Source organism: Nelumbo lutea, chromosome 1 (assembly GCF_056320005.1).
Source record: "Nelumbo lutea isolate HS-2025 chromosome 1, American lotus-T2T, whole genome shotgun sequence".
NCBI lineage: Eukaryota > Viridiplantae > Streptophyta > Magnoliopsida > Proteales > Nelumbonaceae > Nelumbo > Nelumbo lutea.
This window is the reverse complement of record NC_142684.1, coordinates 8,905,911-8,918,619: the sequence shown is the minus strand read 5'-3', so window position 1 is coordinate 8,918,619 and position 12,709 is coordinate 8,905,911. Positions and strand designations below refer to the sequence as shown.

At 38.7% G+C, this 12,709-nt stretch overlaps 1 protein-coding gene across 1 annotated transcript in view; it reads right to left on the bottom strand.

Moving 5' to 3' along the window:
• LOC148873430 (acetolactate synthase small subunit 1, chloroplastic-like) overlaps positions 1-12,451 on the bottom strand; it is a 117,384-nt gene extending 104,933 nt beyond the window's left edge. Inside the window, exons 1-2 of the mRNA XM_088961266.1 lie at positions 11,580-12,451; positions 10,981-11,194 (exon numbers count right to left, since the gene is read on the bottom strand). Of these exons, the coding sequence (XP_088817392.1) occupies positions 10,981-11,194; positions 11,580-11,809 (444 nt within the window). The 5' untranslated portion in view covers positions 11,810-12,451. The remainder of the gene's footprint in view (positions 1-10,980; positions 11,195-11,579) is intronic.
• Positions 12,452-12,709: the final 258 nt, after the last annotated feature.

The following is a 12,709-nucleotide window of genomic DNA, read 5'->3' as shown; positions in this document are numbered from 1 at the left end:
AATTCAAATCATAGGGTGACCTCTAGCATGAGAAAGCTCAACTTTTTGTGGACTCATATGAACTAAGGGAGCTACCTATGCTGCAAGCAAACTTCACTTAGTCCAATTTCCAAGAAGAACCCCTATGTTGTAAATTAGATAGATACTTATTCTCTTCAGAATTTGAATCTGTATAGAGGGGACTAGCAATGAGGGCTTTCCCTAGACCTACCTCAAACCATTGTCCAGTTAGGTTATCCCAAGAAAACATAGGAGGGGGGCCATGTCCCTTCCGGTTTGAGAACATGTGGTTGCTACATCTTGATTTTATAAAAAAGGTTCAATTGTGGTGGGAAGAAGACCAAGTGGAATTCAGATGGAAAGGGTACAAGTTTTATAAAAAGTTGCAGGCCCTAAAAGCTAGAATCAAAGCTTGGAATAAGGAGGAATTCGGAAGAGTGGAAAAAAGAAAAGAGTGGATTGCCAATAGGATTCAAGACATTGATGGAGGTGAGGCAGAGAGGAGAATGACAGTAGGAGAGAGGGAAGAGCATTGGAAGCTGAAACAGGAAATGCAGGAAATCATAAGGAAAGAGGAGATAAGTTGGAGGCAAAAATCTAGGTGTAAGCAGCTGAAGGATGGAGACGGGAATACCAAATTTTTTCGCAACTTAACAACTGGAAGGAAGAGGAAGAATTTTGTGGGGAGGCTGGAATGGAATGGGGAAGTGATTACAAATGAGGAGGAGATATCAAGAGCCTTTGTGGAGAATTTCAAATCCATTTATGACAGCCCAAGAAGATAGAGAGAAGAAATCCCTGACCTTGATTGGCTACCTGGGAATAGGGTTTTGATGGATCAACTAGAAAAGAATTTTGAAGTCCAAGAAGAAAAAGATGTTATTTTTTCAATGAAAAGATCTAAAGCCCCAAGACCAGATGGTTTCACGATGGCCTTTTACCAAGATTGTTGGGATATTACATGGTTTCACGATGGCCTTTTACCAAGATTGTTGGGATATTACAGGTGGTGATTTAATGGAGGTCTTCTTGGAATTCTTTGAGAGAGATAAGATAAATTTGGGTGCCAATGCTACTTTCATAGCTTTGATTCCTAAAAAAATGCAAACCACCCAAAGGATTTTAGGCCCATAAGCCTAAATGGGAGTATGTATAAGGTAATATCAAAGGTCTTGGCAGAAATAATCAAAATGGTACTACCTTCCTTGATTTCTCCAAACCAAGGGGTGTTTGTGTCAGAAGACAAATTATTGATCAGATCCTTATTACCAATGAATGTGTGGATTACAGAAAAAGACAAGGAGAAAAGGGTCTGGTTTGCAAACTGGATTTGGAAAAGGCCTATGATTTGGTGGACTGGGACTTTTTACTAGAAGTATTGAGCATCAAAGGATTTGGAGAAAGGTGGTGCATGTGGGTTAAGGGCTGTATCTCTTCATGTCACTACACCATTCTAGTAAATGGGGGTAGCCAAGGATTCTTTCTCAACAAAGAGATGATTAAGACAAGGGGACCCTCTTTCTCCTTTCCTTTTCACCCTAATAGTTGATGTGTTGAGTGTCTAGATTACTAGAATCGATGCTAGAAATTTGATTAGACGGTGGAGAGTAGGGAGGGAGGTAATAGTTGTAGCCCACCTTCAATTTGCAGATGACTTGATTCTCTTTTGTGAAGATCCAGAGGAGTTGGAAAATTTAAAGGTCTTGGTAGAGAATTTTGAAAAGGTCTCCAACTTGAGAGTAAATTGGAATAAAAGTTGTGTAGCTGGAATTAATAGGCAAGAAGGTCAGGTGGCATCATTGGCTAGATCTCTAGGTTGAGGTAAGTGAATGGCCCCTTAAGTATTTAGGCTTACCTTTGAGAGGAAATCCGAGGTCTGTTAGCTTTTGGTACCCAGTCTTGGAATGATTCTCAAAAAGACTAGCGGGTTGAAAAAGGAAATACATCTCTTTGGGGGGTAGAATCACTCTAATTAAGTCAACACTAGCAAATTTGCCACTGTATTTTTTGTCTACCTTCAAATTGCCTATTAAGATTGCAAACTTGATTGAAAAAATAATGAGAGATTTTTTGTGGGAGCCTGGAGATATCAAAAAGGATCATAGGGTAAAATGGGAAGTGGTGTCTAGAAAGAAAGACAAAGGGGGTTTAGGGATTGGAAATATTAGAATAAGAAATGCAGCTTTATTAGGCAAATGGTTTATGGAGGTTTCCTAAGGAGCAAGAGAGTCTATGGCATAAAGTGATAAGAAGTATTCATGGAATGGCAGCAAACGGATGGGAGGACTTGTGGATTGGAAAACAATAGGATTTTCCAAGGGAAAGAAAAATCAGCTCTTGAAGTTATTGAAGGGAATCACCATCAAGGCAGTACATTGGCTGAAAACTCTTGACTTGTTCAAGGATGTCTCAATAGATGATTTAATTAGAGGCTGGAGTATTTTAGCAAGATCTTCTACTTCATCACCTACCATACAAGCAGTTTGGTCCCCTCCTTTGTAGTGTCATGTCAAACTGAACTTTGATGGCAGCTTTATTGGGAACCCTGGACCTTCTGGAATAGGGGGTGTGTTTAGAGATGCGGAAGGAAAAATCCTAGCTTTGTATTCTACTCCAATAGGTGTGGGGGACTCGCTTAGAGCTGAAGTGTTGGTACTCCTCCAGGGGCTCAGATAGGCCAAGAAATTGGGTTTTCAACAGTTGGAAGGGGGGGGGAGTGGATTCAAAATTAGTAGTAGGTAGGTTGCAATCAAAAAGTTTGGAAGCGTGGTCTCTTAGACAACAAGTAAGGGAATTATTGAGCCTCACAAGGGAGCTGGATGCGAAAGTGTATTGGTCTAGGAGGTCAGCAAATGCTTTAGCTGACAACCTAACAAAACAAGGGGTGAATCGGGAGTTTTTGTTTTGTGCAGTGTTGTAAGATTTTTGTTATTCAGGGGCCACCTTTTCCTTTGGAAGGTGATAGTTGTTTCTTATGGTTTTATCTAATGAAAATTACCATTTCTTATCAAAAAAAAAAAAAGACTTCCCCAAACTGAGTAATCAGATCATCAACCATCCCCATCTCAAAATCCCTTAGACCTCTTCTCAAGCCCAAATCCCAAGAGTTATCAACAAACATTAAAGATATCACTTTTCTTTTGTTTTTAGACAAGGAGTAAATATAAGGAAATCCATCTCTAAAAGAGTGTTCACCAACCCAAACATCTTCCCAAAACAAGACTTTATTTCTAGTGCAGACATAATATTTGAAATAAGGTAGCATAAGAGGCAAAATACCTTGAATAGCTTTCCAAGGAGAACAATGAGAAGCCCCAGGGTCGAGTCCTACATCCCAGTCGTTATCTGCCAATCCATGAATACAAACAATCACTTATCCATTGATAGTCTCCAAATCCAATTCCCCAGCAAAGCCGTGTTTCTTAATCTTATATTTCCTAACCTAAGGCCTCCACCATCCCTACTCCTAGAAACCACCTCCCACTTCACTAAGTGATCCTTCTTAGTATCCCCTGGTTCCCAAAAGAAATCCCTCATTATCTTCTCTAACTGGTTAGTTACCTTCATTGGTACTCTAAAGGTAGACAGGAAATAAACTGGCAGGTTGGCCAAGGTTGACTTGATTAAGGTTATCCTACCCCCTAAAGAGATGTAATTCCTCTTCCAATTTGCTAACCTCTTGGAGAATCTTTCAATTACAAGGTACCAAAAACTCTCAACCATTGGGTTCCCTCCCAATGGTAGCCCCAAATATTGTAAAGGCCACCCCCCACTTTACACCCCAAAATCCTAGCTAGGGAATCCACCTCATCTCCCCCTAAATTGAGCCCTACCACACAACTTTTTCCCCAATTCACTTTAAGATTGGACTTCCTTTCAAATTGAAGAAACAGACTCTTTAAGTTCTATAATTCCCCTTCCCGTCACAAAACAAGATGATGTCATCTGCAAATTGTAAGTGTGTGACCACCACCTCCTCCCTACCAATCTCCAACCTCTTATCAAATTAATTTTCCACTATATCCACTTTTCTCCACTATATTGAGAAATTGAATAATCTCCTCCTCAACCCTACCCTCTTTCACATTCAGCTCCTCTTTCATTCTGATTCTAAATAGTTCCAAGATCAACTCCCAAAGTTTGTCCCCTAGTTGTCTCTCTTCTACTTCTGAACTTTTCTCCCTCACTACCTCTGTCACTTGTCCCAAATCAAATGAATTGGTAGACTTTATAGCTGGGCTGGATTCACTTGTAGGCTAGACACACAAAGGACTTGGGGAAACCGAGTTAGTAACCAAAAATTGAACCTGAAAACAATCCAAACCTTGGGAGGAAGAAGACGCAATATGAGTTGCTAGAATAGCCTGAACCCCTTTTGTTTTACTTTCGCTAGGAATAGAACCCTCGACATCAAAATCTGGATTGATTGCAGTGGGAAACAGGCAGTTTATAGCTCTACTCGGAGGAACCAGATTGCCAACACACATCGTACAAGCACCAATTCCCTGGTCTTTACAAAGGATTGAATCCCCTTTTCTCCCTGTTTCGGTTTTCTCCTCGCCCGAGCCTGTTTTCTTTCTTTCCAACTCCTTTCTAGGCCGAACCAACTCTCCTGGAAGTGTACAAGCCTCTTCTTCGAACAATAACTTTAATCCTGGGTCATCTTCCTCCCCAATCCTTAAACGACATTTACTCTGTATACCACCATAGCTGGACTCTTAAACATACAACTCCTCTTTCAGAGACTCATCATCTATGCTTACCTAGTCTGAAGCAAAATCCTCCTCTCCTAACCTCATGCGATTAATATCTCGGATTAGGTTTATCTGGGCTAGTAGAGTAAGAGACCAATATTGGCTGCCACGCTAAAGTCAAACCAAACGATCATTTTTCTTTCAAGCCAGTTGCATAACAATCTGAAGAGGACAAAGATATACCACAGCAAATGTCCATAGTCTTTTAAGCCTTGTTCCACCTCACGTGCCTATTTAAGTGGTCACCTGATTTATCCATGGGCTTACTCGTTATAATCTTATTTCTAGGCCCATCCACTTGAAGTTTATGGCATTTGCTTTACTTCATGTAGCTAATGCAATATTAAACATTTTGCCTTCCTAATTCCACGAGATTGGTCCTCTGCCTTTGTAAAGGCCCCTTGAGGCAAGCCCACAAAAGCCCATGCGAGGGTCCTAAATTTTTTAACCACATATAAAGAGATATTTTGTGATTTTAGGATTAGGAATCAATTGTTGTTTAATGAAGAGTATCTTGTATTAAGAAGGATGAAAAAACATTAACCACTCAGTCTCCTGAAAGAGGTTCTTCAACCACACTAGCTCACAAGTTGTATGTGTCGTAGCTCTATATTCAGCTTCAACACTACTCCTTTCTACCATTATATGTTTCTTTCTCTTCCATGTCACTAAATTCCCTCCAAGGAAGGTATAGTATCCTGCAGTAGATCTTCTATCACACAATGAGCCAGCCCAATCTGCATTAATGTAACCTTCTATTTCACGGCCTCCTCCAGACTTGCACAACAGCCCATAGCCTAGAGTTCCCTTCAAATACTACAAAATTCTTAATGGGGAGCTCGAGGGTTCTGCATAAACTAACTAACCACATTGACTGCAAAAGAGATATCTGGCCAGGTAATAGTCAAATAATTCAACTTTCCCATTAAACTCTTATACCTCACAGGATCATCAAACTCCGCATCTACATCAATACTTAATTTGACATTAGGCTCCATGGGTGTTTTAGCTAGTTTAGCACCTAACAATCATGTCTCTTCTAACAAGTCAAGTACATACTCTCTTTGGCATAAACCGATGCCATGTTTTGATCTTGCAACCTCTAATCCCAAAAAATACTTCAGTTTGCCAAGATCTTTTGTTTGGAAATGATCATGAAAAAAGGCCTTCAATCTATCAAGCCCCATACTATTACTAGCAGTTATAACTTATAATAATGTCATCTAAATTTTTTTATAAACGAGTAAGATTTATTAAAGAAATATCAAGATGATAAGATAATATAGGCTACCCAAGGAGAGGCACGAACTAGTACCTCTACTAAACAACAACAATGTATTACATCAGACTAGAAAACAAAAATTTACAAAGCTGCCCAAAATAATTGTTCCCTTGAGGCCCCTTGCCTAGCTAACCATCCGCTATGGTATTAGCTATTCTGCCCACACATTGTGAAGTAACAATTATAATAATGTCACCTACATATACTACCAACAAAATCTTCCCAACCTCGGAATCATAACTAAATACTAAGTGGTCAAATTGGCATTGCTTTATACCGAAGTCTTTTACCACTTCACTAAATCTACCAAACCAAGCACGTGAAGATTGTTTCAACCCATAAATTACCATCCTCCCCCTGAGCAACAAACCATGATGGTTGCTCCATATAAACCTCCTCAAGAAGGTCACCATGTAATAAGCATTCTTAATGTCAAGCTAAAATAGGGTCAACCATACATAGCTACTGAAATAGGGGTCAGCCATACAGGTGAGAAATAATCTACTTTATACAATTGCGGGTAACCTTTAGCAACTAGTCAAGCCTTCAACCTTTCTATCATGCCATTTGGTAAGCATTTAAAAGTGTACACCCACTTACAACCTACAACATGCTTACCAAGAGAGAGAGAGGTAAGCTCCTAGGTGTGATTATGTGAAAGTGCAGATAGTTCCTCTTCCATTGCCTAATGCCATCCTAGAGAGGTAAGAGCATCCTAGACATTTTTAGGAATAGAAACAGAGGATAAAAGGATGATAAACTGACAATGGGAAGCAAATAGGTGAGAAACAGAAACATCAAATGGGGACGAAAAGTACAGCTTTGTTTACCTTTATGCAATGTAATGGAAAGATCAAGGTCAAAAGAAGAGAAGCAATTGTTGGATCCGTCAATGGAGAAGGAACTAAAGGAAGAGGTGATGCATGTCTACAAATATACACTTGTGTGATTGGTGGTGGGTATCAACTGAAAATGGAAGAAGAAACATAGGAAGTGAAGGAGGAACATTAGGATTAGTGAAGAAAGGAACAGATTCAAAGAAAGTGACATTTGGACAAATAAATGAACATTAGGAACTGGGATTATACATTTATACCCTTTCTAGGTCCTGGGATAGCCAAGAAAGATGCATTTTGTAGTGCATGCATCCAACTTGTCCATCCCAAGCCCCAAATTATGAACGAAACATACACAACCAAAAAAATCTGAGAATAAGAGGAAGATGAGATAGAGTGGGAAACAAAACTTAGAAAGGAGAATGACCTTCAAGGATAGACATGGGCATTTGATTAATGAGAAAACGTGATGTAAGTACAACATAACTCCAAAATCGTTTGGAAACACTCATTGTGCATGATGGACCAAGCAATTTCAAGTAAATGGTGGTTCTTCCATTCAACCACCCCATTTTGTTGTGGCGTGTATGTATAGAAAGTTTGATGAATGATATTGTGTTATAACAAATATTGCTGAAACAATGTAGAGAAATACTCTTTATCATTATCAGAACAAATGATTTTTATGTGAACACCAAATTGCATGCAAATTTCAGCATGAAACTTTTGATAAATGGAGAATAATTCACTTCTTTCTTTCATAAAATAAAGCCATGTCGCCCTAGAATAATCATAAAAAAAATTTACAAAATACTTATAACCATTGTACAACACAATTTTATTTGGACCCCAAACATCTAAATGAACCAAAGAAAAAGGACTCAAAATTCAACTATCAGGAGACATGTTTTGTTAAAAATTAACAAAACACCACTCCTAATAGAGACCATAATGTTGATACATGACAAATGCAGCCAACCCCAGATAACCAAGATTTAAGGCTAAATTGGGTTAAGTGTATGATACGAATGCAATTATAAAAAACTCATACTCACACTTTGGCTTCCGCTTGGAAGTCCATGATTGGGATGCTTCCCTAGTTTCTAAGCCTTATCATGTATGATGTGTGTTCTAAAGATAAAGTCTTTTTCTAGGAGGACCTTTGGATTAGCAACTCAACCTAAGGGACCTCTTTCCTTCCTGGTACTCCCTATCTGTGCTCTAAAAAGAACCCATCCAATGCTTTGTTTCATCTCTTTGTGAATGTTGCAGTTGGAATTTGGGTTTTAAGAGAGATTTAAGAGACCATGAGCTTGATCAAACAACCCCACTTTTACAAATCCTTGATTTTGTCTTTTTGGACCACTCTAAGACCAAAGGTTGTATTTAGATCCTCACCCTAAGGAAGTATTTTCCCGTACCACTTTCTTTTCCACTTTGTGTTCAACCCTTACCCCTCAGCCTTTTCGAAATTTGGTCCAAACCCATCCCTCCCAAGGTTAGTGCCCTATGATGGAAAGCCTTTCATAGGAAACTTAATAACCCAGATGTTTTGCAAAAACGAAGACCTTACCTTTGTATCTCCCCAAGCTAGTGTATCGTTTGTAAAGCAAAGGGAGAAAGTTGTTACCACCTGCTAATCTCCTACCCTTTGTTGTAGATCTTTGGGAAAAGCCTTTTTGGCAACAGGTGGAGTGCGCCCTTGCAGATTGGTAGCCTCATTGACCCTACAACCTTCAGTTGGCTGAAGAGAAGAGGTAAGGTCATGTAGAGACGTGCTATAGCCGCCTTGGTTTGGATAGTGTGGGAGTAGAGGAATGATAGAATCTTCAATGATAAGGAAAGAAGAGGTAGTTTGGGAATGCATAGTTAATAGGGATATACATTGGGCCAAATCCTTAGACCTTTTTTCAGACTTCACCTTTGGTGATATACATCGGGCTAAATCTGAAGCAAGAAGTTATACTGTGAAGGATAAGCCTGTTGTAGGTTGCTTACCCCATGAAGGTTTCACAAAGTTAAATTTTGATGGTAGCATCCTAGGAAACCCAAGGACGTTTGGTAAAGGAAGAGTTTTCAGGAATACAGAGGGCACATTCTTGCTGTATTCTCAGATCCTGTATGAGTAGGGGATCCAATGCATGCTGAATTTCAAGCAGTACTGCAAGGAGTACAAATTTCTAGAGAATTAAACTATGACAATTTGCTAATTGAAGTTGACTCTAAATTGATAGTTGAATGCCTGAAGGAACCAGAAACAATGATCTGGAAAAACAAAGAAGCAATGAAAAGGTTTAAATGGTTAACTAGAGAGATAATGGCTGTCAGAGTCCAATAGGAAAAGAGGTCAGATAATGGGATCGCTGATTAGTTTGCTAAGCAAGGGGTGCATAAGTCCCATTTATTTGGGGTTCAGATGTAATTCTGTTTATGTAATGGAGTCTGCACCTCGTGCCTCTATAGGATTGTTATCATTGTAAAATTACTTGATTTTATCAAAAAAACTCAAACTCACACTAGAAATAGAAATTAAGGCTGTCCAGAGACTTCAATGAAGCTCCCTATGCAACAGTTAGTGTTGCATGGACACAGACACAAGAATCAGAACCCGACGCATGTCTCAAAGTCTGACTTGGCAAGATGAAAAATAAGGAATCAACAAACATATCTACAGACAAGTATAAAGTATAAATTATTGAGATATTCCATATTTTGTTGAACGCTTTTTTGGAAACAAATAAAAGCATACTTTTGTACTTAATAGCATTTTGTTGGAAAATGACATTCAACATGTACAATAACTGTCATTTCTATAAAATCAACAACGAGAGAGAAAAATATCATGTAGAACTATTACTCAAGGATCAATGAGGTATCAATGTGTGACACATGTCCAACATGGAAACTTCATCCATTTAGGAGAGTCCATGCAACTGTGGAAAACGTTTTTAAAAAAAGGTATATACCCTCAACATGGTATGTTACCCAAAAAACAACCAATTATCAAACTAGTTCCTCATACAAGCTCATCACTCACCAGATAGTTTTTTTTTTGGTTGATACATCAGCTAGACTATTGGCTAGGAACCAAATGAACAAGGACCTTACTTTGGATATCAAAGATCTAAAATTTGTAATCTAGTAATGTGATACATCAGCTAGATTATTGCCTCTTGCTGAATTCCTACTTCCAACTAGGCCTAACTATGCTAAAATAAGTGCACCATTGCTGCTAATAAAACTCCCCTATTCCCTGATAATCCTGGGTCGTAGTTTAATTTGGTGAAGCTTTCACTAAGAGGGGCATACACCAATGTCTGAACTGTCTAATGTAAGGATAATGGACCTAACCACTACAACTCATGTTCACAAGATTAAATCCACCATGATCTCTGAATATATCCAGTGACTGTATCAGGTGAATTACCCTTATATTTTGCTAGCTCAATAGCTACCTAAATGATATTCTTGTTGCTCTGATTAAGAAACAGGTTATCATACAATTGCACCATTATCACTTTTAGCTTCCACCTTGCACCATATTACCTCATTGAACATGATCACAAACACTAAATAGTGAATACATTTTACTTTGTTCTGGTTAGATATGATTGCCTATAATCGTAACAAAAAGTTATCATTTCTTATGGTGCTTTAGTTACACATGCCACAAAGAACGATAGTAGACTAGCACACAAGTGCTTCTTCCAAAGAACCAGAGCAGCAAGATTAGAAAAATAGCAGATAAAGCTTATCTGAAAAGCATTTCCTTTTCTGCTACCTAAAAAAATTGAAGAAACATTAGTGATACTAAAAGAGCTTATTTATTTATAAACCACCACCTTTGACCAGGGATTGGTGAAGCTGAACTTTGATGAATGTACTTCGGGAAATCTAGGTCTTTCTTTATGGATTCATATTTAGGGCCATGTGCATTTCAGCACATCTGTGGTCATATTGAGGATTGTCCAACTGGATTACATGACTAAAACAAAGCAGTCAATGTACCTTCTAGAGATATTAAAATGACCAAAAGATAAGAAACTATTAGTAAACAGGATGTCAGAACATAAGATGAGAGCATAAGTTTTGAGGATGAGAACATAACCTTTAACACATTTACAAGCTTAAGAAGCTGCTCTACAACTTGTTGCAACACCCTCTCAGTCCCAGAAACAACTATGGTAAAGAGAGCTCTATCCTTGTTCAGCCCAACAGCCAGGGACTCAATGTTATAACCACGTCTAGCAAAGACTCCAGCAATCCGATTTATCATTCCGCTTTCATCCCCAACAAACACGGAAATTGTGTGGCGTCTCACCCTGCAATGCAAATAAAAATCCATTCTAATATTTTTTTTTCCAACAAACCCTGTATCTTAATCCATGTATACTTCGAGAGTACAAAATGGAGTGATTTTTTCTCAAATATGACGAAAACAAAAGCACTCTATAACAGGAAAATAAAATATGGTTTCAGTCTAAACCCGATGAACCAACTATTCTAATCCAAAGAAAATATAAAATACCAACCATAGATATCAATAATAAATTAACATTATAATGGAGAGATCAGAGTTCGAATGTCCTAGAGATGCCCTGGGAAGTAAAATTTTAGGAAGAAAAAGAGCGAGAAAGAGAGATAGAATCATAGAAAGAGAAGTAGAGTAAAATGTGAGAAGGGAGCAGCAGGAATCATAAGATTTACTTGGACCGTGCACTAGAAGGAGCAGACTGGCTGACGGGTAATGCACCGATACTGCTCTCGCCGCTTGCAGAGACCTCCAACTTTCTGAGATCAAAACGCCTGGATTTTGATGTCAAATCGAAAGCCGTTCTTGGGAAATCAAGGGTTCTCGAAAAGCTTCGATTGCAACCAACTTCCAAACATGGTTTCGTGGGGTTGAATCGTACAGGCTGAACAGAAAGAGCCGCCATCGTAGAGAGTGAGCTCGAAAGAGAAGACACTGTTAATACTTTATAGTGTCAGGCTTTCGTTGTGCCATCGTGGATCGAACATATCATAATTATAGGCCAGGTTTAAATGGGCCGACTGGGTGAATATTTCGGGCCCGTTTGGCTGGGCTGGAGAGTGCAGATTCAGCTAAGCTGGTTCTGCAAAACTTTGTGGATCATATCATATAGATTATAGAGGCTGAAGGGACAGACTTTGTGGATCATATCATAAGTAAAACAAGCTTCATAGTTTGTTTGCGTCATCGAATGAGGCCCGCATCGTAAAGCCAAAAGCCGCTGGCTGCTGCAATTCCCCTCGGAGGACTGAGCTGAAACGGGCTATTAGACTTTAGACACGTTTTATTCATGAAACGGACTAAATGCGAAAAAAGCCATTGCCACCCTACGCGCATAGAATAATTTTTTTCTCCCGTGACTCCGTGAGAAAGTTGGAAGAGTAACGGATTGGGGAATGAATCACAAATTCAATGGCGTATTGAGTCATACCTCATACGTGGAGTTTTTGATAAATAAAAGCCAAAAACCTAATGAACTCTAAATTTTCAGCAGAAGGAATCATGTGCCATGTGGTCATGTCTTTTGGGATAAATTGCAAAAATCCCCTCAAAAAGTCTGAAATCTGATTTAACATAGGGAAAATCTATGTTACGGATAAGATATGGTATGATAAGAGTTATGACCAATCAAAATCCACCCATGAATCTTGATAAATGATACCTCTGATTTTCTACCACGTCTATGATTTTAATTTATTGATCAATTGTTTTTCCCATATCATAATGGAATCCTTTAACATAATATCCAAATACCTAAGGGCCTGTTTGTCATTATCACAACCTTTGGAATTAGAATCTGAATAGT